The sequence below is a fragment of the Ornithorhynchus anatinus genome, chromosome 5 (assembly GCF_004115215.2).
Source record: "Ornithorhynchus anatinus isolate Pmale09 chromosome 5, mOrnAna1.pri.v4, whole genome shotgun sequence".
NCBI lineage: Eukaryota > Metazoa > Chordata > Mammalia > Monotremata > Ornithorhynchidae > Ornithorhynchus > Ornithorhynchus anatinus.
The window spans coordinates 62092545-62119347 of NC_041732.1; the positions used below are offsets into that span (position 1 = coordinate 62092545).

At 46.9% G+C, this 26803-nt stretch overlaps 1 protein-coding gene across 1 annotated transcript in view; it reads right to left on the bottom strand.

Moving 5' to 3' along the window:
* Positions 1-16929, bottom strand: part of LOC100074529 (protein-arginine deiminase type-4-like) — a 37484-nt gene extending 20555 nt beyond the window's left edge. The window contains exons 1-9 of the mRNA XM_029065955.2: positions 16824-16929; positions 13063-13243; positions 10565-10637; positions 9198-9265; positions 8916-9033; positions 6209-6334; positions 2386-2564; positions 1539-1642; positions 1141-1252 (exon numbers count right to left, since the gene is read on the bottom strand). Of these exons, the coding sequence (XP_028921788.1) occupies positions 1141-1252; positions 1539-1642; positions 2386-2564; positions 6209-6334; positions 8916-9033; positions 9198-9265; positions 10565-10637; positions 13063-13243; positions 16824-16915 (1053 nt within the window). The 5' untranslated portion in view covers positions 16916-16929. The remainder of the gene's footprint in view (positions 1-1140; positions 1253-1538; positions 1643-2385; positions 2565-6208; positions 6335-8915; positions 9034-9197; positions 9266-10564; positions 10638-13062; positions 13244-16823) is intronic.
* Between the last annotated feature and the right edge of the window lie 9874 nt (positions 16930-26803).

A 26803-nucleotide genomic window follows, 5' to 3' on the forward strand; every position in this document is an offset into this window, starting at 1 on the left:
TCTTAATCCCCATTTTACAGATAAGGTCACTGAGGCACAGAGAAATTAAGTGACTTGCCCAAAGTCACACAGCTGACAAGTGGCGGAGCCAGGATTGGAACCCATGACCTCTGACTCCCAAGCCCGGGCTCTTTCCACTGAGCCATGCTGTTTCGCATTAAATTACAGAGAAGGGTAAGCGGAATTTAAAGATAGGTACTGAAGTGCTGTGAGAGGGAGGAGGTGAGGCAATTACCCAAATGTTTAGGGGATGAGAACTTAAACTGCACAGGTGATGCTGAAGTGTGGAAGAGGCAGTGGAGGGGGTAAGAAGAGGAAAAAAGAGAGATTGATCAGGGAAGGCCTCCTGGAGGAGATATGTTTGCAGAAGGGCTTTGAAGATGGAGAGAGCAGTGGTTTGCTATATGCAAAGTGGGTGGGGAGTTTCAGGAAGGAGGGAGGACATAAACAAGAAGCAGCATGGGGCTAGTGACTAGAGAACAGGCCTAGGAGTCAGAAGGCCATGGGTTCTAATCCCTATTTTGCCACTTGTCTGCTGTGTGACCCTGGGCAAGTCACTTCACTTCTTTGTGCCTCAGTTACCTCATAATAACAATAATAATAATAATGTTGGTATTTGTTAAGCGCTTACTATGTGCCGAGCACTGTTCTAAGCGCTGGGGTAGATACAGGGTAATCGGGTTGTCCCACGTGAGGCTCACAGTTAATCCCCATTTTACAGATGAGGTAACTGAGGCCCAGAGAAGTTAAGTGACTTGCCCACAGTCACACAGCTTACAAGGTGCAGAGCCGGGATTCGAACTCATGACCTCTGACTCCCAAGCCCAGGCTCTTTCCACTGAGCCACGCTGCTTCTCTGTAAGATGGGGATTGAGACTGTGAACCCTACGTGGAACAGGGACTATGTCCAATCTATTTGCTTGCATCCACTCCAGCACTTAGTACAGTGCCTGGCACATAGTAAGCACTTTACAAATACAGTATCATCATCATTATTATTATTTATAAAAGATCAGTGGTGAAAGAGATGAGAGTAAGAACATGGAGATTTACTTTGCTGCTTCCTGGCCCTAGACCCAGAAGTCCATCAGCCTGGGTGGCAGGACACCATACCCTGCGCTTCCACCCCGGGGATACTACCTGGATCCACTGGTCATTTCGGTTTACGGCCTCAGGACAGATGGTCAGCTTGCACTTGGCCTTCTTGGCAAGAGTGGCCACGGCCTCGACGAACTCCTTATTATCTTCCATTCTGCATGGGTTCAAGGGAATAGGGTCAGCCTCCTTGTTCCTGCCCTGCCATTTTTTTCTAAACGGAGTGGATGGGGATGACCCTAAGCCTTTATCAACCCTGAAACAGGTGGCACTGCTGCCCAGGCTCTCTGTCCCTCCGTGGAGCCAGGATGTGGATGTGGACCCCTTTGCCTGGGCTTGTGCAATGCGACAAAGACCACTGGCTAGGAGCAGACCCGGCCTCGTGTCAACGGCTCGTGGCCCGGTAAAGCCCCTCCCCGCAGTGCCGGGCAGACCCTCCCTACCTGCACACGTACACCTCTTGTGGGGCCAGAGTGTTGGGAGTCATGATCCAGGGAGCCACCCGGAACACCACCGTGTCTTCAAAGATCGGGACTTCAGGGACATCCTGACACAATCAGAACAAGAGAGCATGGCTGGATCCCCCTCCCCAATCCCCTCCTTGGGTCCAGGGAGAGACCTAACCCAGTCTCTCCCTCCTGGCCTGTTCTTCCTCTGAACCTGAAGGAGAGGAGTGAACATCCAACCATCTTCCATGATGACCACATCCTCTGTGTATCAGCACCCCAACCTCTCTTCTCTCATTCAATCATATTTATTAAGCGCTTACTGTGTGCAGAGCACTGTTCTAAGCACTTGCACTGTACCTAGATCTTACCCTCCACTTAGCTCCCTCAGCCGCCCATCCCCTCAAGCCTGAATTTACCTCTAGTCTTTATTCTCCCCAGCCTCCTTACTCTCACAGTCTCCATTCCCCCGGCCTCTATTCTCACAGTCTCCATTCTCTTTCAGACTTTATTCTTCCCCAGCCTCCATCCTCCCCGAGCCTCCATTCTCCCCAACCTTCATTCTTTCCCAGTCTCCATTCACCCCATTTTCTATTCTCTAAGCCTCCTTTCTCCCCCATCTTCCATTTTCCACAGACTTCCTTGTCCCCAGCCTCCATTCTCCTCCAACCTCCTCTCTCCCCCAGGCTTTTTTGCAGTTCTAATCTTTCCCAGATCCCCTGCAGCCTCCATTCTCCCCAACTCTCCCAACCCCCATGTTCCTGGTCTCTCACCCCCTCAGCGACTTCCCTTGCCCTTTCCCAGCCCAGGCCAACCCCTCCCAGAGTTCCGCGCTAATCTGTACCTGGTGGGCCCGGCCCAGCAGTGTGACCGAGAAGGAAACCAGGCCGGAGAAGTCGGCGTCGGGGAAGGCGAGCCCTTCTATATAGAAGGTTCTATCCTGCTGGCCATTCACCGGCTCCAGTACGCGTGAGGCCTTGCGTGGCCCCAGCACCATCTCATACTGGGCCAGTGAGTCATCTCCTGGGGCAGAAGGGGACAAACCACGCATTACAGCAACTCCTGGGCCCAGCTGGGCCAGGGAGAGGAAGGTTCCCGCCACCCAGATATCCCTCGGGTCCCTTCCGGGAGAGGTAGGAATCAGTTAAGGTCACATGCAGCTTAATTTTTCCAGGGAGGGAGGAGTTCCATTGCCTGCTAATCTCGCAGGGAAAATGACTACAGTAGACCATAAATTGCCAGTCATCCCCCAGGTCAGTAAATATCTTGGCTGGATCAGGCTCTTGCCATTAAGCAGCCATTTAGAGCATCAGCTCAAGGCTCCTTGGCAATCCTCGAGAGATTTTACCTCCACACTTCTGGTTCCTCCCGGCTTAGACAAGCTAGAGTTCAAGACCCACTTTGTAAAAACAGGGCCCGGGCTGCGTTCCATTGATTTTCCTGACACAATCTCCTCTTCTCTCCCTCTGGCTGGTCCTTCTAGGTCTCTTCTACCAGCTCGTCCTCTGCCTCCCACCCCTAAGTGGGGATGTCGGTCAGAGTTCAGTTCTGTATCCCCTTCTCTTCTTACTTTACTTTGGAGAGCTCATCTGACCCTATGGTTCATTTACCGCCTCTACATGGAAGTCTTCCTAATTTTCTTCCCTAGCCCAGATCTCTCTTTCCTCTTCTTCAATCCCGCATTTCTATCTGCTTCCAGGACATCTCTATAAGAATGTCATGTTGGTGCAATTAACTCAATAAGTACAAAACTGATCTCCTCATATTAACTCCCATTTCATCTCATCTACCTAACTTTCCATCACAGTTCATTACATCACCTTCCTCCCTGTATCTTAATCCCACAACTCCTTGGCATTACTTTCGACTGCTTCCTCTCTTTCGAACCCCATATTTTATCTATCAGCAAATCCTGATAGTTCTTCCTTCACAACATGTCCAGAATCCACTCCTTCCTCTCTATGCTAGTTATTGCCACGCCAGTCCCAGCACTTGTCATATCACAACACAATAAATGCAGAGGCAACATGGCCTAGTGGATAGAGCGTGGGTCTGGGAATCAGAAGGACCTGGGTTCTAATCCCAGCTCTGCCATTTTGTCTGCTATGTGACCTTGGGCAAGTCACTTAACTTCTCTGTGCCTCATTTACCTTATTTGTAAAATGGGGAATAAGACTAATAATAATGTTGGTATTTGTTAAGCGCTTACTATATGCCGAGCACTGTTCGTTCTAAGCGCTGGGGTAGATACAGGGTAATCAGGTTGTCCTACGTGAGGCTCACAGTTAATCCCCATTTTACAGATGAGGTAACTGAGGCACCAAGAAGTTAAGTGACTTGCCCACAGTCACACAGCTGACAAGTGGCAGAGCCGGGATTCGAACTCATGACCTCTGACTTCCAAGCCCGCGCTCTTTCCACTGAGCCACGGGACTATGAGCCTCATGTGGGATGTGGACTTAGTCCAACCTGATTATCATATATCTACCCCAGCACTTAGTACAGTGACTGGCACATAGCACTTAACAAATGCCATTTATTTTTATTGTTATTATTATTATTAATAATAATCCTCCTCTCTAACCCCCTCCTTCCAGCCTCCCCCATTTTCCAGTCATACTTTACTTTGATGCCTGGGTCATTTTTCTCCAGCATGCTTCTATGCTCATCTCCCCAGTCTGCAAAAACTTTCAACGATTACCCATTCATCTCTGTATCAAGCAGAAACTCCCCCTGCTCTATTCCCCCTGCTTATCCACTACTCACAGCCTCTTTGTCTCTCAGGATAAGCTATTCACTATATCTCTCTTTTCATCTCTCTTCCCTCATGCCTAGAATTCCCTTCTCTTTCACATCTGGCTCTCCCTATCGTTGAAGGCTTCCCGAAATCACGTGTTCTCCAGGGTATCTTTCCTACTTAATTTCTTATGTCCAATCAACCAGAAATTCATTGATATTTAATGAGTGCATACTGTGTGCAGAGCACTGTATTAAGCACTTGGGAGAGTACAGAACAACAGAGTTCCTAGGTACAGTCCCTGCCTACACTGTGCTTAAAGTCTAGAGGGGGAGACATTCATTTATTGATATAAATAAATAAATTATGGGTATGTATATATATATATATATATATATATATATATATATATATATAAGTGCTGGGTCAAGGGTAGAGTGAATACTAAAGGATATAGATCCAAGTGCATAGAAACACCCTACATCCTCACCCTACACCCCTGTACCTGGCATTCACCATTTCTGTTCCACCTAAACATTTTGGTGCTCATCCCTCCCCCTAGGACTTAATTTACTCTTTAACTCTATCACTTCCTCTTACCTGGAGTTTATTTTAGTATCTGTCTCCCCCAGTAGATTTTTTTATGGCATTTCTTAAGCGCCTACTATGTGCCAGGCACTATTCTAAGTACTGGGTTAGATACAAGATAATCAGGTTGGACACAGACCATAATAATAATTTAAATACTTACCATGTGCCAGGCACTGCCCTAAGCTCTGGGGTAGATACAAGGTGATTGGGCTGGACACAGTCCATGTCCCACGTGGGGCTCACAGACTCATTCTCCATTTTACAGACACAAAGAACTAAGTGACTTGCTCAAGGTCACACAGCTGACAAGTCGCAGAGCTGAGATTAGAACCCAGGTCCTTTTGACTCCCATGCCCATGCTCTATCCACTAGGCCACATTGCTTCTCTACGTTCTTTGATTATAGGTTTCTTGAGGACAGAAATCATGTCTATTTATTTTACTGTTCTCTTCCAAGCTTGAGTTGCCATAGGAATGTGGTTATAAGTCCGGTTCTGCTCAGGAAGATGGAATGACACCAGGAACCTTAGTCCGAGCAAGGCTTGGGGAGCACCACTGACTGACCTGAAGGGCTGGGATCTGTGTACTCTGCCATTTGGGCTGGGGTCCAGCATCTTGCTCCATGGGCACCCAGGGAGTCAGAAGAACCTGGGTTCTAATCCCAACTCTGACACATATCTGCAGTGTGACTGAACAAGTCACTTCGTTTTTCTGGGCCAGTTACCTCATCTGGAAAATTCATTCATTCAATAGTATTTACTGAGCACTTACTATGTGCAGAGCACTATACTAAGCACTTGGAATGTACAATTTGGTAACAGATAGAGACAATCCCTGCCCATTGATGGGCTTACAGTCTAACTGGGGGAGATAGACAAAACCAATAGCAATAAATAGAATCAAGGGGATGTACATCTCATTAACAAAATAAATAGGGTAATAAAAAATATTTACAAATGAGCGGACGAGCACAGTGCTGAGGGAAGGGGAAGGGAGAGGGGGAGAAACGGGGGTGGGGGGAAGGGGGCTTAGCTGAGGGGAGGTGAAGGGGGGGTAGAGAGGCAGCAGAGGGAGCAGAGGGAAAAGGGGAAGCTCAGTCTGGGAAGGCCTCTTGGAGGAGGTGAGCTCTGAGTAGGGCTTTGAAGAGGAGCAGAGAATTAGTTTGGTGGAGGTGAGGAGGGAGGGCATTTCAGGACTGCGAGATTAAGACCGCAAGCAACAAGTGGGACATGGAGTCTGTCCAAACTGATTAGCTCGTATCTACCCCAGTGCTTGGAACAGTGCCTGGCACATAGTAAGTGCTTAACAACTACCATAAAAAAAGACCCAAGGATGCTCACCTGAAGCCAGGAAGACTCTCACTTTGTCGCTGTCCTTCTTGGGTGTGTGAAGAATCAGCTGGTGCTGGACAAAGAAATCCCCCGGGCCCCGGGTCCTCAGGATCATCAGCGACATGTCCTTCAAGTCTGGAACCGAGAAGACAGCCGGACCCCTCAAGCTCAGAAACCCAGGAGTCGGGGTGGAGAGAGGGTTCAGCGGGCCCCCTCCTCAGCTGCTTCAGCTGCTCCAGAGTGGTGGACGGGCCTCTGGATGGTGATACCCCAACTTCTCCCATTACCTACAGGCAGCTTTGCCCTTGGTAGGGGGAAGCACCAGGCTTTTCTTTCCCACCTCAGGAGTTCTGGGTCTGGGTCACCCAGCGGGCTTCTTCAGGCCCGCTGAAGTAGTAGATCCAGGATTAAAGTCCAGGTCCTTCTGACTTCCAGACCTATGCTGTATCCACTGGGAAACACTGTCCTCTCTCCAATGGAAATTCGATATCTCCTTTCATTCATTCAACAGTATTTACTGAGCGCTTACTATGTGCAGAGCACTGTACTAAGTGCTTGGAATGTGCAATTCGGCAACAGATAGAGACAATCCCTGCCCAATGATGGGCTTACCGTCTAATAGGGGGAGACAGAAGGACAAAAACAGGACAACATAATCATGATAAATAGAATCAAGGGGATGTACACCTCATTAACAAAATAAGAAGCAAGTGGATGTCCCAAATGGCTTGGGAGAAACTTTAAGAAGGATCATTTAGAGGGCAGGGACTGTACTTAGTGGATAGAGCTTGGGCCTGGGAGCCAGACGGACCTGAGTTCTAATCCCAGCTCTACCACCTGTCTGCTGTGTGACCTTGGGCAGGCCACTTAATTTCTCTGTGCCACAGTTCCCTCATCTGTAAAATGAGGATTAAGACAATCTCGTGTGGGACAGGGATTGTGTCCAACCTGATTAACTTGTATCTACCCCAGCCCTTGGAACAGTGCTTGACACAATAAGCACTTAAGAAATACTTAACAAATCATCATCATCACTTGATGTAATCTCTAATAATTGTGATACTTAAGCACTCACTATGTTCCAGGCACTATGCTAAGCTCTGGGATAGATACAAGATAAGCAGGTCGGTCACAGTCCCTGTCCCACATAAGACTCAAAATCCAAGTTGGAGGGAGAAGAGATATTGAATATCCATTTGAGAGAGGACGGTGTTTCCTAGTGGATACAGAACAGGCCTGGAAGTCAGAAGGACCTGGACTTTAATCCTGGGTCTACTACTACTACTAATAATAATGTTGGTATTTGTTAAGCGCTTACTATGTGCCAAACACTGTTCTAAGCACTGGGGTAGATACAGGGTAATTAGGTTGTCCCACGTGAGGGTCACAGTTAATCCCCATTTTACAGATGAGGTAACTGAGGCACAGAGAAGTTAAGTGACTTGCCCACAGTCACACAGCTGACAAGTGGCAGAACCGGGAATCGAACCCATGACCTCTGACTCCGATGCTCGGGCTCTTTCCACTGAGCCACGCTGCTTACTTCTCTGCTGTTTGATCTTGAGTAAATCACAACTTCTCTGTGCCTCAGTTACCTCATGGGTATTAGGATTGTGCACATCATGTGGGACAGGCACTGTGTCCAACCTGATTAGCTTGCATCTACCCCAGTGCTTAGTACAGTGCCTGGCACATAGTAAGCATTTAACACATACAAGAAAAAAAGTACCTGAGGAAACTGAGGCCCAGAGAAGTGAAGTGACTTGCCCAAGGTCACATGGCAGACAAGTGACAGAGCCGAGTTTAGAACCCAGGACTCTTGACTCCCAGGACCAGACTTCTTGCATTAGGCCACCGAGCTTCCCATATCATCCACAAATAGATGTGGAGAATAAGCTTCTGATAATAATAATAATTATTATTATTATTATGGTATTTGTTGAGTGTTTACTATGTGTCAGGCACTGTACTAAGCACTGGGGTGGATACAAGCAAATAGGTTTGGACACAGCCCCTGTCACGTGGGGCTCACAATCTCAAACCCCATTTTACAGATGAGATAGCTGAGGCACAGAGAAGTAAAATGACTTGCCCAAGGTCACACAGCAGACAAGTGGTGAACCCGGGATTAATACCCATGACCAGATGGTCGTGACGCTTTAGACAGCAAGGTAGCACTTCAGAGCCCACACTCCATGACCAGGTAAACCAGGACAGAAAGAGCACACCTGTTGCATCCTGCCTTCCTCGTAGCTCAGTAGAATAATAATAATAATAATAAAACTTGTGGTATTTGTTAAACATTTACTATATGCCAGGCACTGTATTAAGCACTGGGTTAGATACAAGAGGATCGGGTTGGACACGGTCCCTGTCCCTCACAGGACTGTTGCATCGTACTCTCCCAAGTGCTTAGTACAGTGTGCTGCACACAATAAGCGCTCAATAAATACGATTGAATGAATGACTCACGGTCTTAATCCTCATTTTACAGATGAGGGAACTGAGGCACAGAGAAGTAAAGCGACTTGCCCAAGTTCACTCAGCAGATAGGTGATTAGAACCAGGTCCTTCGGACTCCCAGGCCCATGCTCTATCCACTAGGCCACGCTGCTTAGTAGCCAGTTCTAAACCTCAGCAGGTATTTAAGGACATGGTAGGGACAGTTTCTACTGTGATTATTTTAGGTCTTCAGTTTTCCCGGTCCCCTCATTACCTTCCTTGTTGAGCACCTTGTTATCATCCTTGTCCGTGCCTTTGGTTTGGGGACCATCCCGGTCACAGTTGACCAGCAGGACAGCGCCGTGGCCCCGAGGGCCCCAGGTCCAGTTTTTCTGCAGACGTCCCAAAAAGACAGTGTTGGCCCAGTCATAGTATCCGAGCAGCAGAGAGCTAGAAGCTTCTCTGCCTCTTCCCAGGACACAAAGGGGAGGAAGCCCGTTGGGATCCTATCTTCTAGGAGGTCTTTCCCCTCAGTGGTCAAAATGGAGCCCTCTACCTTGTCAGACTCGGCTTTGCTTTTGCCCAGTTTCCCACTGCGGTTGGTGTCTGCGACCAGAGAGATTTCTGAAATGGAAAACACGGGTGGGTGAGCGAGAGGCAGGGGGCAACGGCATCTTCTAGTTCTCCTGCCCTGTCCGAGTTAGCCCTTTCTGAAGCTCATGCACACTAGTAACCTGCTCAGCACATCTCGGGGATGAGGGGATGGGTAGCCTCCTCCACTGATGCAGGGGGAAACTAAAACACTAGAAAGAACTAAAGCAATCAGTGGTGTTTACTGACACTAAATGGGTGCAGGGCACTCTACTAAGCATCTGGGAGAGTATGATAGAGTTGTCAGACATGATCCCCACCCTCAAGGAGCTGACGTAATCAATTAGAGCAGAGCTCAGTGGGGCAGAGGGCAGGTAGAGCAGCTGAGGTGTCCCAGACCCAGATCCTCATCATACGACCTTCCCAAGTGTGAGAACCTGAGAGAGGGCAAGACAGCTTTGTCAGGCTGCTGTGACTGGACCTGGAGCACCATCCTCACTCACCAGCCATCAACTGGTACAGTGCTCTGCACAGAGAAAGTGCTCAATAAATACCAGCCCCTTTAAGGCCTTATTGAGGGCACATCTCTTCCAGGAGACCTTCCCTGCCTGAGCCCACCTTTCCTCTTGTCCCTTTCCCTTCTGTGTTACCCTGACTTGCTCCCTTCATTTGTTTCCTCCTCCCAGCTCCAGAGCACTTATGAACATATCTGTCATTTATTTGATTTTATTAATGTCTATCTCTCCCTCTGGACTGTAAGCTTGTTGTAGGATAGAAATGTTGTGGGTTTATTGTTATATAGTCCTCTCCCAAGTTCTTAGTATGGTGCTCTGCACACTGTAAGCACTCAATAAATACAATTTATTGAATGAACCTTTTAGCTCATTTTTACTGTGGTTTTATTTGCCTATTTTAGCCTGTTTGCTTTTTTATCCCTCTCTCTTTCCCTTGAGGGTCAGAGAACAAGACTGAATCATTGCCCATGCAGTTTACAGTGCTGTGCTTAGTTGGTTGTTATTTAGGACTGGCAAAGCCCAATAAATCCTGCAGGCCTTGAATCTGGTCATGTCCGTGTTCGGGAGCGATGATGACTCGAACCTAGCTTGGTTGAAAATAGAGAGCATTTCTCCTAAGGTGCTCAGGGTGGCCCAAGTATCTCAAAGGAGTCCCAGTAACATTCTGATCTAAACCCAGAAGATGCCCTAGGAGGGGTACGACCTGTTTCCCATCCCTAAGGAGCAAGAGAAGCCTCAGCTGAAGGTCCCTTGGCCACCTGGCCTGCCTCCCGATCAGGAAATGGAATCAGGCTTCAGGATCCCCGGGGTTACTCACGGATGCCGGTCAGGTAAAGAACAGCTTTGCCCAGGGCAGGGCCTTCTTTAGATCCGTAGTAGGAAATCCGAACCTGAAAGGACACTGCCCGTCAGTCAGGCCGAAAGTGAGCCACACGCACCCTTGGTACCCATCTGGCATTACGCTGCGTGTCCCACTGTGGGGAAACTGGACCCTGAACCTGGCTGAGGGTAGCCACCGCTCCCCACCCAATTCTAGGGAGGTCAATCTTCACTGCCCCCGAATCTCCATGGAGAAACTGCCGTACATCCTCACATCCTCTGTATCTACTCTAGCCATGTCGCTCCCTCAGGAGCCGCCTGTGATGGTCTAAGCCGGCCCATTCCCAACCAGGATGAAAGGGGAAAGGCCCCAGACCTGCTCACTCTTTAGAAACCCCCCAGGAGGGGAAGTTGATTGGCATGGGCTGTCAGTCACCCATCTGGTGAAATCAGCTACAGCACAGCCAACTACAAGGGAGGATTTGGGGAATACAGAGAGGTACTGGGGCCCCATCTTGCTCTCTCCACATTAGCAGGGTGAGTAGAAGCGGTCACCACAAAAGGAGAGTGGTTTAGTGGATAGAGCACGGGCCTGCAAGTCAGCTGGTCTGTGTTTTTATGCCAGCTCTGTCACATGTCCTCTGTGTGATCTTGGGCAAGTCACTTAACTTCTCTGTGCTTCAGTTACCTCATCTGTAAAATGGAGATGAGTGTGAGCTCCATGTGGGACAGGGACTCTGTCTAACCTGATTAACCTGTATCTACCTCAGCGCTTAGAACAGTACTTGGCACATAAGTGCTTAAAAAGTATCATAATTATTGTTATTATTGTTATTACTGTTATCATTTATTTAGCACCTTCTATGGGCAGATCACTGTACTAAGGCTGGGAAAATAGTGCACAAGAGAGAATTCGATCCAGTCCCTGGTCTTCCGGGGGCTCACAATCTGATACGATGGGGAGGAGTTTGGCAGCAGGCACAGTAGAAAGGATGAAATGATATGAATTCAAAAACAGCCTAAAAGAGACAGCTCAGAGTCCAGTGAGTCCGGGGCTCAGCCAGAACCGAACCTCCCAGATGTTCTAACATTTGTAGGGGCCGCACGGTGCTGCAGTGCATCGGTCGGTCAATTAGTCGATCAGTGGTATTTATTGTGTGCTTACCGTGTGCAGATGTACTAACTGTCTGGGAGAACAAATGCCCCTGTGACCCTCCCATAGGGCATGTCGGGAGCGGGACCCTGGGGGTCACTGTGGGAAGGCGGCAGGGGGATGCTGGTGGTTTCTCTCTGCAGTTGGATGAGAAGAAATCCCAAGGGGAGCTTGGCTTCAGCCTACATCCCCCGTGGCAGCACCGGGGCCCTTGGAAATCTTTTGAAGGTGAGATTGGGGTGGCTGTGTCAGTGGCTGCTGTGTCTGTTGGACTCCGGGCCGTATCACAAAACCGCTCCTGCAGCTACAGTGACCTGCAGCTCCTGTGGTATTTGTTTTTATCCTGGTTCTTTTCAAGTTGTTTCTTGGTTATTATTGTTCGACCTTTCCTTACATATCCATCCCCAACCCTCCTCCCCTTATTCTTAGATCATGTAATCAAATTCATTAAGCATCTACCATGTGCCAAGCACTTTACTAAATGCTGCAAAAAGTACGAAGGTCAGGGACCATGTCTAATTCCCATCCATGTAGTTTCGCAGCACTTAGTTCAGTACTTAGTATTTGGCAAACAGCAGATAATGAATCGATTCGATTATTACTACTACCAGATTCCAGGGATTATCCTGAGCATCTGACCTCAAAAAGTGCCCGAGGCGGTCACACTGCTCTCTCTATCCCTGCCACTGAATAATAAAATCTTAATATGACGGAAAGGCAAACAAATGTCAAAACTCCAAAGGTATGGAAGTGTTGAAGTGTAGTGTGGGGCTGAAATGGAACCCCTGACTGGGAGAAATTCTCCCTGTCCTTCAACAGAAATTCAGAGGACCACCAGGGCCCAAGGGTTTCAGAAGGGGATTAGTACAGCGGCAGGAAGAGCGAGAAGGTAAAACCAAAAGTTTGAGTAGTGGCGTGGCTTAGTGGAAAGAACATGGACCTGGGAGTCAGAGGACTTGGATGCTAATGTTGACTCTGTCACCTGCCTGCTGTGACCTTGGTCAAGTCACTTCTTGTGCTTCATTTTCCTCATCTGTAAAATGGGGATTCAATATCAGTTCTCCCACCTACCTAGACTGTGAGGGAGGATAGGCAGGTATTATTAGCCCCAGATGAGAAAACTGAGAGCCAGAGGGGTAAAGTGACTTGTCCAACTTGTCAGGAACAGCTGGGATGAGAATCCAGGCCTCCTGACTCCCGGGTCCATGGTCTTTTCAATAAGTTAGGCCGCCAACCAAATTCTTCCTCTTGAGGCCTCGAATAGACACAGATTTTTAATTTACGGCGCCATTTTAAGAAACGGAACTGGGTTTAACTCCTTCCCCACCTCTCCCCACACCCACCTTCTGGTCGTCGATAGAAGAACTGGGAGCGTTCATCATAACCACGACCTGCGCTTTACCATCCAGGGGCCATTTGCTTGAACTGGTGGGACGCCTACTGCCTTTTAGGTTGGGAGAGGTTTTGACCACAACTCCTGCGGAGCCATTGACATCAAAGGATGTGCAGCCCTTCGGAGCACAACTGGAGAGGAAGAGAAGAACAAACACACTGCACTGTCTTGGTTCAGTAGTTTCACCTCTTATTGTTCAGCTGAAAATATCATTTTGTGCAGACCTAGCAGGCTGATACAAGGCTCTCCTGATTGTGCAGCAGCTGACAGGACCGCCACAAATTATCCCTGCTTTCAAAGCATCATCAATCATTCGGTGGCATTGAGTTGCCAAGGTGAACAGAGGACTGAATACTGGGGAAGCAGCATGGCTGAGTGGAAAGAGCACAGGCCTAGGAGCCAGAGGGCCTGGATTCTAATCCTAACTCTGCCATTGCTTGCTGGGTAACCTTTTGCAAGCCAATTAATTTCTCTGTGCTTCAGTTACCTTACTGTTAAATGGGAATTAAATCCTCCTCCTTCGGCCCAGGCTGCTGATCTTGCATCAGTTGTAGAGCTTAGTACGCTGCCTGGCACATAGTAAGCACTTAACGAGTACCATTAAAAAAAAATCCTAAGCATTAGGGAAGAATGCGGGAGAGTGGAGAGCCATCGGGAGTAGCCCTACCTTCGAAGGCTGAAGTTGCTTTCACATTGGCCAAAACACTGCATCAGTCTCCTCACTGACATCTCTGCCTCCAATCTCTCCCCACTCTGGTCCATACTTTACTCAGCTACCCAGATCACTGCTTTACAAAATCATTCATTCCACATTTCTCCACTCCTCAAGAATCTCCAGTGGTTGCCCATCCACCTCTGCATCAAACAGAAACTCCTCACCATCGGCTTTAAAGCTCTCAATCACCTTGACCCCTCCTTTATTACCTGACTGATTTCCTTTTACAACCCAGGATGCTCACTTCACTAATCAAACACCAACCGACTCAGTGTAGCTCGATCTCATCTACCTCACCGCAATCCCCTCCCTCACATTCTGCCTCTGGCCTGGAACTCTCTCTCTCTTCGCATCCAACAGACTATCACTCTTCCCACCTTCAAAGCCTTACTGAAATCATATCTCCTCCAAGAGGTCTTACCTGACTAAGGCCTCATTTACTCAACTCCCACTCCCTCCTGTCTCCCTTGCACTTGAATCTGCACCCTTTATTTACTCTGCCCTCACTCCACAGTGGCTGTGTGAGTTGCTAAGAGATATTCCCCGCCCATAAAGAATTTACAGTCCAGAGGGGGAGACAGACATTTAAAAAATTAGAGATCTATGCATGTCTGTCTCCCCTTCTGGACAGTAAATTCTTTATGGGCGGGGAATTGGTCTACCAACTCAGTTATAGTATATTCTTCCAAGAGCTCATTACAGTGCTCTGTAATGCTTAATACTTAAGTGCTTAAGAGGTACAACTGATTGCTCGATCGATTAAAAAGTAAGCACACACAAAGTTCCCAAAGCACTCTCCAATTCCATTTTGTGAGGCAAGTAATTATACACTAATCCTCGTAGAACAAGATGGGAGTGAAGCACGACCCGGCCGATGAACAGAGCAGGAAGTTTATGGTGAAGATGTGGCATTGAATAAATAAGAATAAAAGGCACCACACCACTGGCGTCAGACCGCAGAAACCTGCTGCTGTCCACTGAAGCTATAGATCTCACACTTTCCCAGAGAGAAGACACAAAATCACGTTGTAGTTTAGGGAGTAGGACCTATAATTGTCCAGGCCATCATGGACCCAGGGTATTTTCTGAAGAATATAACTTCAGAAATGACTTCACATTCATGTAACCAGAACAAGCACTGATGGAACAACCATGACCACCTCCAGCTTGGGAATCCTTGGGTCAGCAAAACCACTGATTGATGGAAACCTCTGAAACCATAAGCTCCGGGGCTCTCAAGGGGTGGGGGTCCCCTGCTCAGACTTTGGACCAGTCGGGAGATTCAAACCAAGTTTCAGTAGCAAAGAAAAAAATCACTTACATGCATCATCTCACCATGTTGCTCTTGAGCTTTTCCTGACTGAACTGAAGCAATCCATCAATCAGTCAGTGGTATTTATTGGGTGCTTACTTTGTGTAGAACACGGTACTAAGTATAATAGTGTTGGTAGATCCCTGCCCTGAAGAAGCTTACTAAATCTCGCTAGATAACTTTCTAACATTAGATGGCTAAAGAATCAGACACACTGAGCATCATTCTGATGCAAAGGAGTACTGTACGTTTGGGTTCCTCCTGTCATGAGGTTTGCTCTCCGCTGTCAGGCACAGAGAGGTGGGGTTACCTTTCTTCTACTGGTATGCCCCAAGATGTGGCTTGCTTTTGTCCAAGGTCTGAAGAATAGAACTTACCACATATGGGACCTGGTGATAAGATGGGCATTAAAGGTCGCCGTCATCATCTCCAGAACATCAGTGGTGTTTGGGACTGGAGTTTGGCCCCTGGTGCTACCCTCCAGGTAATGGAAGCTCCCTTTTTATGGTATTTATTAATGAGAAATAATCGTGGTATTTATTAAGCACTTACTATGCACCAGGAAAAGGACTAAGCGGTGGGTTAGATACAAGCAAATCGGGTTGGAAACAGTCTCTGTCCCATGTGAGACTCACAATCTTGATGCCCATTGTGCAGATGAAGTAACTGAGCCACAGAGAAGTGAAGTGACTTGCCCAAGGACACACAGCAGACAAGTGGCAGAGTGGGAATTAGAACCCATGACCTTCTGATGCCCAGACCCATGCTCTATCCACTACACCATGATAGTGCTTACTATGTGCCAGGCACTTAACTAAGCATTGAGGTAGATACAAGCTAATAAGGTTGGACTCAGTCCATGTGCCACATGGGCTCAATCAATCCCCATTTTACAGATGAAGTAACTGAGGCTTAGAAAAGTTAAATGGCTTGTCCAGGGTCACCCAGCAGACAATCCAGGTCCTTCTGACACCCAGACAGTTGCTCTATCCACTAGGCTACGCTCCCTTCATCGGAACAGAGGAGACCTTTGACTTTCTAGCACTCCCTCAACTGGCAGCAGCAATGGCATTTGTTGAACAGACCCACTGACATGACGCACTGTGCTAAGCACTTGGGAAAGGTACAACAGAAACCCAAGACACATTCCCTGCACCCAGCAGTCAATCGAAGCCACTCCTCCGACTCCAGAGTGGTCAGTGTTACACTGTTTCTCCTCATTCCCAGATCCCTATTCTGCTTGGTGTGAGGAGTAAGCCCAGGGGAGCCTCTTTCCCTGGAAGGCAGGACCAGAGCAGAAGAAAGAGGCCCTTCAGCTCCAGTGGACCCTGACAGACTGATGGCATCTGCCAAAATACCCACCTGAGCTAACCAGACAAATCAGCGTTAGGCCGCTACAGCACAGTCTTGGGAGTCACAGGACAGGAGTTCTAATCCCGGCTCTGCCACTTGTCTGCTGAGTGACCTTAGTCAAGTCAGTTCACTTCTCTGGGTCTCAGTTACCTCACCTGTAAAATGGGGATTAAGACTGAGAGCCCCATGTGGGACAAGGATTGTGTCCATTGTGATTACCTTGTATCTACCCCAGCGCTTAGAACAGTGCTTGGCACATAGTAAGTGCTTAACAAATACCATCATTAGAATTATTATTATTATTACTATCAATCAGATTCCAAGCACTTACCTGAAAACATCAACCTCCAGCTTGGTGCCCACCACGCAGATGGCATGAGTCGGCTGCTCCACAGACACGCGGGCAAACCTCTGCAGAGACATGTTAGTTCCCTCTGGGCTTTGGAGCCAAACTTGGCGGTTCCCTTTATGCGGCCCGGGTGAGTCAGCAGGTCAAGATCCGAGGTCACCGGTGGCTTACCCCCGCCCTACCCTTCTCAGTTATGGGTCGAGAGCCCCTCTGTGCACCTTCCCCAATGCTTTGTCATCCTTCCACTTTCCAAACCTCAGGGTGTGTTAATAGAAAATTTAGTCAGCTGTGCCTCTGAACTGGGGGCAATGGGTGGGAGGCGGGGAGCAGGGGAGGTCTCCCTGGAGGATGTGGTCACTGGGGCTTGGCTGTTGGGGAAACTTTCTAATAATAATTAATAATTATGGTACTTGTTAAGCACTTACTATATGCCCAGCACTGTTCTAAGCACTGCTACAAGTTAGTCAGGTAGGACACAGTCCCTCTCCAAAATAGAGCTCACACTACTATTCCTATTTTACAGATGAACTGAGGCCCAGAGAAGTTAAGTGACTTGCCCAAGGTCATCCAGCAGACAAGGTGGAGTCGGGATTCGAACCCAGATCCTTCTGACTCTCGGGCCCAGGCTCCATCCGATAAGCCACACTCCTTCTCTGACCGGCTTAGAGCACGCTGGGACTCCAGAATGAACTCTAGCTAACAGTCCTCTATACTGTAAACTTGTTCTGGGCAGGGAACGTGTCCATTTATTATTGAATGGTACTCTCCCAAGTGCTTAGTACAGTGCTCTGCGGACAGTAAGCACTCAATAAATACTATTGAATAATGAATGAAAGGCATAGGAGAGCAGTGACCAGATTTTCAATCCCAGACTGATTGCTCTGAGGCACGAGTTACTTCTTTCTAGAAGTTGCCATATTTCCCTGAGTCTGATATCCCATTAAGGGTAGGGTAAATCAATCAATCGTGTTGAATGTATTATGGACAGAGCAGTGTCTGAGTAACAATAATAATGATGGTTCAATAATGGCTTTGGTTCTCCCTCACTAGATTGTAAACTCATTGTGGGCAGGGAATGTGTCTGTTTATTACTATATTGTACTCTCCCAAGAGTTTAGTACAGTGCTTTGCAGACAGAAAGCACTCAATAAATACGATCAAAGTGAACTGAATAGGTGCCCAGTCACTAGCATCCAAAACCTTCACAAAGAAAATGGGACTTCAGGGGTTATGTTAGTAGACAAAGAGAACATTACTACTCTCTACTGGTAGATCATCTTTACGAAACATCGTTCCAAACTCACAATAATAATAATAATAATTATGTTACTTGTTAAGCACTTACTATATGCCAAGCAGTGTTCTAAGCACAAGGGTAGATACAAGGTAGTCAGTTTGGACATAGTTCCTGTCCCACAAAGGGCACACAATATTAATTTCCATTTTACAGATGAGGTAACAGAGTCCCAGAAAAGTTAAGTGACTTGCCCAAGGTCACACAGCCGACATGTGGTGGAGCTAGGATTAGAACCCATTACCTCTGGCTCCCAGGCCTGTGCTCTCTCCATTAAGCCATGCTGCTCCTCATCTATCTGCTCCTCATAAACCTCCAGTGGTATGGTGTGAGAGAAGAATTCAAAGAATTCTGAGTGCTTCATTCTCACATACACAGCACTGCATTCTGTCCTATGCACCTTAGCACCTCTGACATGCAAGCAGTGATTCCCAGAAGAATCCACATGCTAGTTTGGGGATTTTCTGGGTGTATTTTTTAAGCGCTTCCTATATGCTGAGCACTGGGGTAGCCACAAGATAAAACAGGTGGGACAAAGTTCCTATCCTGCATTAGGCACCTGGTCTAGCTTGGGGCATCTCTGAGCTGGTTTGAGCTAAGTACCCCTGAGTCCCTGTGTTGATCTGAGGAAGCCAGGCCTGAAGTTGGCTTGGGAAGAGGCTCAGAGGTGATGGCGATTAGGGAGCGCAGGGGGCATTGAAAAAAATCTGCTGGTGTCGGGGTAGCCAAGGACTGAACTAGGGAACACAGGAAGTGGAAGAAGCCTGAAGGGCTCTGAGACCAATCCCATATAATAAATAATAATAACTGTGTTATTTGTAAAGTGCTTAGTATGTGTCAAATACCATACTAAGTGCTGGGGTAGATAGAAGATAATCAGGTCCCATATGGGGCTCAGAGTCTGAGTAGAAGAGAGTACAGGTAACGGATTCCCATTTTGCAGATGAGGTAACTGAAGCACAGAGAAGTTAAGCGACTTGCCTGAGATCACACAGCCAACAAGTGGCAGAGCTGGGATTAGAAACCTTGTCTTCTGACTCCCGGGCCTGATCTCTTTCCAATGGGCCTCATATTCATACTGCAGAGTGAATTTCATTCATTCATTCAATCGTATTTACTGAATGCTTACTATGTGCAGAGCACATAGTACAATTTGGCAACAGATAGAGATAATCCCTGCCCAACAATGGGCTCACAGTCTGAAAGGGGGAGACAGACAACAAAACAAGTAGTCAGGCATCAATACCATCAAGATAAATAGAATCATAGATATATACACATCATTTATAAAATAGCATAATAAATAATATATACAAATATGCAGAAGTGCTGTGGGGAGGGGAAAGGGGAAGAGCAGAGGGAGGGAGTAGAGGGAATGGGGAGGGGAGGAGAGGCCGGGGAAAGGGGAGGCTCAGTCTGGGAAGGCCTTCTGGAGATGATGAGCTCTCAGTAGGGCTTTGAAGAGGGGAAGAGAGTTAGTTTGGTGGATGTGAGGAGGGAGGGCATTCCAGGTCAACAGTAGGATGTGGACCAGGGGTCGACGGCGGGACAGGCGCGAACGAGGGACCGTGAGGAGGTGAGCGGCAGAAGAGCGGAGTGTACGGGGTGGGCTGTAGGAGGAGAGAAGGGAGGTGAGGTAGGAGGAGGCAAGTTGATGGAGAGCTTTGAAGCCAAGAGTGAGGAGTTTTTCTTCATGCGAAGTTCGATAGGCAACCACTGGAGGTTTTTGAGGAGAGGAGTGACATGCCCAGAGCGTTTCTGTAGAAAGATAATCCGGGCAGCGGAGTGAAATATAGACTGGAGCGGGGAGAGGCAGGAGGATGGGAGCTCTGAAAAGAGACTGATGTAATTATCCAGTCGGGATATTATGAGAGCTTGTACCAGCAAGGTAGCAGTTTGGATGGAGAGGAAAGGAGGGACCTTGGCGATGTTGTGAAGGATGAAACCCGTAGACTGAAGGACCACAAATAATCAACCTCATGATCTTGTATCTACCCCAGCACTCAGTACAGTGCTTGGTACCTAGTAAACACTTATTCATTCATTCAATCGTATTGATTGAGCACTGTGTGCAGAGCACCGTACTAAGGACTTGGGAGAGTACAATACAACAATAAACAGACATATTCCCTGCTCAGAATGAGCCTCTGGACTAGAGCACCTAACAAATACCACAATTATTATCATTATTATCAACACATTAGAGACTAGAGGCACAGTTCGAACACAGTATGAGAGCAGAGGATGTTTGTTTTTCTCCTCTACAATTTCCACAAGTGCTTGTTAGAGTGCACTGTATAAATACCATTATTACAACTGTTACTGCTTCACTATTTGCCTACGAAACACGGCAATCCTCAGTGTTTCAGTGCTGCGAAAGAAGTAGGTGCAGATAAGAAAGCAGGATGTTGGCAATTTTTTGCACTGTGATCCAATTGGTCAAGGCCTGAAACCACAGGTTTCAAAAGTGTTAGTGTGGGATAAGTCAAATCAACAAGAGTGTGTTCATCATGAAAAGCCAAACACATGGGGAGGTGGGCCAGAGGAAGAAACAAACTGGTGTTTCCACATCTGCTGAGGTGCACAGAGGAGACAGAAACCAGGGGAAATGGCAAATTTCACAACATTCAGGGGCCTGTTTTGCCACTGCTGACTGTAAGACCTGGCCGTGGCCTGGGCTCTCCCCTGTCGGTTAGTCAGTCAACTGTATTTATTGAGCACTTACCGTATGCAGAGCACTGTACTAAGCACCTGGGAGATCCCGATATAACTATAAGAGACACATTTCCCGCCCACAACAAGCTCACAGTTTCAATCCCCAGAGTGAGATCCGAGCTCTGCTCTTCTCTGCCTGAAGAGGGAGAGAACACTGCCTGCCTCATGAAGAAGCCCTCTAACCAAAGAACAACTGTCTGTGCGCCTTCAAACAGGAATATGGCTGGGTCTAGGACTTCTTTACAATGCAAATACCGGTTTAGGGCTTTTTGAGAGTGCTGACATCCTGCCCACCTCCTAAGGCCAGAAGGCCCGGTCTGATGAAATAGCATCACTGACTCTGAAGAAGGGTCATATTCACACCCTGTCTGTATAAACCCAAAGTAAAAAGGAAGAAAGCTCATTCTTCTTGGGGAAACCTGGTTCTCCTCTTCCGGATAATGAAGGTGGACAGAGAGGAGAGTTGCCAAGCAGGGCTCATGGAAGGAGAGGTGGCGTAGCGGATAGAACACTCGACTGGGAGTCAGAAGGTCGTGGGTTCTAATCCCAGGTCCGCCACTTATCTGCTGTGTGACCTTGAGCAAGTCATTTCACTTCTCTGGGCCTCAGTTACCTTATCTGTGAAATGGGGATGGAGACTGGGAGACCCCTGTGGTACAGGGACTGTAACCAACCCAATTTGCTCATAGTCACTCCAGCACTTAGTACAGTGCCTGGCACAGAGTAACGGCTTAATAAATACCATAAAAAAGCAGAAGGGTTGTGCTGACACCAATTTCATGTCCAAAATTGTGCATGTGAGGGACAGAAGGGGATCTGGGAATGCCTGAGAGGGACACTTTTAGGAAGGCAGAGCATTCATTCTGGGCATGCAGGAAAATATCACTCTGCAGGCATGACGCGAATAAAATAAATAAAATAAAAGTAATATTAAGCCACAGTTTTGAAAACTAGGAGAGACATAAGAATGGCCTTGTGGGAAGAGCAAGGCCAGGGGGCAGAGGACCTGAGATCTAATCCCAGCAATGCTGCTCACCAGTTGTGTGACTTCAGGCAAGTCACTTGACTTCTCCGTGTCTCAGTTTCTTCAGTGGTAAAATGGAGATTCAATACCTGTTCTCCCTCCCCCTTAGACTGTAAGTTCTATGTGAAAAAGGGCTTGTCCCTAATCTGATTTTCTTTTATCTACTCTAATGCTCAAGAGAGTGCTTGGCACATAGTAAGCGCTTAACAAAGACCACGGATTATTATTTTTATTATGTCTGTCCTGAGGAAACTGAAGTTCCACTCGGATGCAGAGAGGTGAACCAGTACCAGCATGGCCTAGTAAAAATGGCTTGTCCTAGTGATAAGAGCACATGCCTGGGTGTCAGAGGACCTGGGTTCTAATTCTGCTTCTGTCACTTACCAGCTGGGTGACCTGGGTAAGTCACTTAACATCCGTCTCACTTTCCACGTCTGTAAAATGGGGATTCATTACATGTTCTTCCTTCTAGTTAGATTGTGAGCCCCATGTGGGAGAAGGACCATAACCAACCTGATTAATCTGTTTTGACCCCATTGTTTAATCCAGGATTTTGCACCTAGGAAATGTTTATCAAATATTATTATTAAGATGTCTCCATAACTTCTTCAGGTTGAGGATTCAAAAAAAAAAGTTCCTACCCTTGAGAAGTTTATAGTGTAAATAAATGAAATAGGTTAGCCCATAACTTGGCCTTATGTAGAAGGGTGGAGTTCTTGGGGGTGGGGGGGTCACATGGATTTAAGGGTGGTTACAGGTATCAATCAATTAATCAATCATTGGTATTTATCATTGATTCAAGGAAGCAGCATGGGGTAGTGGATAGAGCACGGGCCTGGGAGTCAGAAGGTCATGAGTTCTAATCCCACGCCACCACTTGTTTGCTGTGACCTTGGTCAAGTCACTTTGCTTCTCTGTGCCTCAGTTACCTCATCTGTAAAATGAGGGTTAAGACTGTCAGCCCCACGTGGGACATTGATTGTGTCCAATCTGATTTGCTTGTATCCACCCCAGGGCTTAGTACAGTGACTGGTTCCTGGTAAGCACTTACATACCATTATTATTGAGCGCTATGTGCAGAGAACTGGGAGAGTAGAGATCCATCACACTTATATACATATTCATCATTCATTTATTTATATTAATGTCTGTCTCCCCTTCTAGACTGTAAACTCATTCTGGATAGGAACTGTGTCTACCAACTCTGTTATATGGGACACTACCCTAACGGCTTGGAAGGGTACAGTATAATAGAGTTGGCAAACGTGTTCCCTGCACACAAGGAGCTTACAAGTCTAAAGAGAGGATACAGACACTAAAATAAGAGATATAAATCAATCAGTGATATTTATTGAGCACTTACTATGGGCAGAGCACTGTACTAGACACTTGGGATGTGTAGATCAAATGCTTTGGGGCTGAGGGTGGAGCGAATATCAAGCATATAAAGAGTACAGATCCAAGTATATAGTGGATGCAAAAGAAAAGGGGAGTAGGGAAAATAAGGGATTAGTTAGTTAAGGCCTCTTGGAGGGAAGCGATTTTAAGAGAGTTTTGAGTTCCTTAGAGTGGATGGTAAGAAATTGTCATTTGATGCAGAGGTGGATGGGCAACCACTGGAGGAGCTGGGCAGACTGTGTTCCACTGCCAGAGACTTTTGCTTTTAGACTTAGCAGACATCCATCTACCGTAACGGGGCTGTTTGGTACAGCTTTGAAAATTGTGCCCTTAATGAAGCAGGCACACAGGACAGCCAATCAGATGACCATTTGCCAGCCACGTTGCCCAGAGAACAAGCACCAGGTGCAAACTCTCCCCACCTACATTATATCCCTTGAAAGGTAAGAGCAAATTGAGGGGAGGGCCAGGCTGCTGCATATTTTCAAAAATTAATGAGTGCAGATCAATCAAATTTACTGAGTGGTTACTATGTGCAGAGCACTGTACTAAGTGCCTGGGAGGGTACAATAAAACAGAATTAATCTCTGCCCATAATGTTTGACTTCTCTGTAAACCACATTCCTGCATATTCCATTGGGCATCTTGCCCCATCTGTGGTCTGAGTACATCCTCACATTTTGTTTCATTGGCCTTGTCAATTTTCCTTCTTTCCCCAGTTAGCTTGTGGAAGAGTCTACAGTTGCATCTTCATGGGGTTGAAACATGATCCTAATGGTGGGGGATGATCTGCTGGGGGCCACAGGGACCAATCAGGTGTGGACACGGAACATGTCTACCAATTCTGCTTTATCCCTCTAAATTGTAAGCTCACTGTGGGGAGGGAATGTGTCTCTATCACTGTTATATTGTCCTCCCCCAAACGTTTAGTACAGTGGTCTGCATACAGTAAGTACTCAATAAACACAATTGACTGAATGTGCTCCCCCATTTGCTTGGTACAGTGGTCTGCACACAGTAAGTGCTCAATAAATATCACTGATTAATTGATTGAAGGAGGTGCCAGAACAAAACTTTCCCAAGGATGGGGGCAGAGAAAGAACACCTTTATCAGCATCCTGTCGGGATGCAGGCATGGAGAGCTCTGCTATTGTGGGGATGCCTTGAGGTGAGAGGAGGGAGCTCCCTCAGGCCAGGAGTGGGCTGGGGGTGGGGAATAGGGTAGGGAAAGTCCAATTTATGCTGGGAGAGATGCTGAGAAGGACTTAATTTATGCTGGGGGCAGTGATTATGAGGATCAAGAGAAAATGGGTTTCAATTGCAACAAGATAGAGTTTGGCTTAAATGTGAGTTTGGCTTAAAACAGAAACGAGACTGTTGGAGGCAGAGAAGCCCAACTTTACATTTTATGGGGAAAAAGGAGTCTTTTAGGTCTTTCAAAAAAGAAGTTCCTTAACCCTTTTCCTGGAAGTAGGGTCTATCATCCTCCTTTCAAGATATTGCCTGGGCCGGTTCAGCTCTGTGCCTCGAGGGCATCGGACTTAAGAGATTTACTTGATATATTACAGAAAGCATGTTAAATCTAAAAGAAATGGATGATAATACCTAGTTTGAACAGAAGGAAGGGGGAGGAGAGAGAGAGAGAGAAAGAGAAAGACCGAGATAACTGCCTGGAAAACAAAATGGTTCTTTCCTATTGGTGGCATTGAAATCTAGACAATATAAGCAGAGGAAAATTATCCAAACTTGAGGTGCTCTCACTGATTTATAACCTCAAACATACTGCCTGTTTTGGTATTTTCAAAAAAGTGAGTAGAGGTAAGAGCAGTATGGCTTAGTGTGTAGAGCACAGGCCTGGGAGTCAGAAGGACCTGTGTTCTAATGTTGACTCTGCCACTTGTCTGCTGTGTGACCTTGGGCAAGTCACTTACTTCTTTGTGCTTCAGTTACCTCATCTCCAAAATGGGGACTATGTGAGCCCCATGTGGGGCTGGGACTGTGTCAATCCTGATTTGCTTGTATCCATCTCAGTGCTCAGTACAATGCCTGGAACATAGCATTCATTAAATACAATTGATTGAGTGGGGAGACCTGAGATGAACTTTTGTTGAAAAATGACTCATGGAGCAGAGTGAAGTATGAACTAGAGTGGGGAGAGGCAGCAGGTCGGGAGGATAGCAAGGAGGCAGATGCAATAGTCAAGGATGGATAGCATAAGTGTTTGGATCAGTGTGGAAGCAGTTTGGATAGAGAGGAAAGGATGGATTTGAGCAATGTTACGAAGATGAATCCGACAAGAGTTGGTGACATTGAATATGTGGGTCAAATGAGAAATAAATAATAATAGTATTCATTAATTGTATACTATATGAGAAGTGGTGTGGCCTAGTGGAAAGATCATGGGCCCGGGAGTCAGAGGACCTGGGTTCTCATCCCAGCTCCACGGTTCTCATCCCGGCTCCACTACCTGTCTGCTGGGTGACTTTGGGTGACAACTTCTCAGTGCCTCAGCTCCCTCATCTACAAAACGGGGATTCAATACTTGTTCTCCCTCCTAGACTGTGAGCCCCATGTAGAACCTGATTATCTTATATTTAGTACAGTGCTTGGCACATAGTAAGCACTTAAGTACCATTATTATTATTAGCCAAGCACTGTACTAAACACTAGGGTATATACAAGATAATCAGGTCCCACTTGGGACTCACAGTCTAAGCATGAGGGAGACTAGGTATTGAATCCTCATTCTGCAGATAAGGTAACTGAGGCACAGAAAACCTAAATGACTTGCCCAAGATCACACAGCAGACAAGTGGGAGAGTCAGGATTAAAACTCAGGTCCTCTGACTTCCAAGCCCGTACTCTCTCCATTAGGTGACACAGTTTCTCTTGAATGAAGAAATGAAGAAAACCTTTTGGCATAGAGTCTCTGGAAAATCTAATGAAAATTTCTCTTTTAATCCATAGTCATATTGTATAGAAATAATTACAAAATACATGCTCAGAAGAAAATTGCATGGCACAAAAATAATGTAGGATGCTTTCTGGTCTAGTTCAGAACTGCCATTTTCCTACTTAAATGGGGACATTCATTCTAACTTTAGAGATTCTCCTGGAAGAGATTTTTTTTAGAAGGGGTTGGAAAGAGCAGGGAGGAGGAAGATATGATTTGGCACAGTGGAGAAAGAAGGAATTCTAAGTAGGAGAAAGGCTGGGGTGAGGTGAGAGGTGAGAGACCTGGAAGGGTTGGGGAGAAGGTTGCCTTGAAAGGAACAAAGAACAGACCTAAGAACAGGTCAGGGGAAAAGAGAAGTAGAAGGAGGCTCCTGGTGAAGAGCCTTGAAGAAGATAAAAAAATTCATGGCTTTGGCATTTTCTATCCTAAGCTCCCCTGTCTCCTGTGACTCATTTGACCAGTTGCCTCAGCACTTTGCCTCTTCATTGGACAGCAGGTGAATTTGAATAGGAAGTTTGAATCTGGGTGATAGCAGTAGTCTAGGACTCTGACTACCAACCCAGGATTTGGTGGCA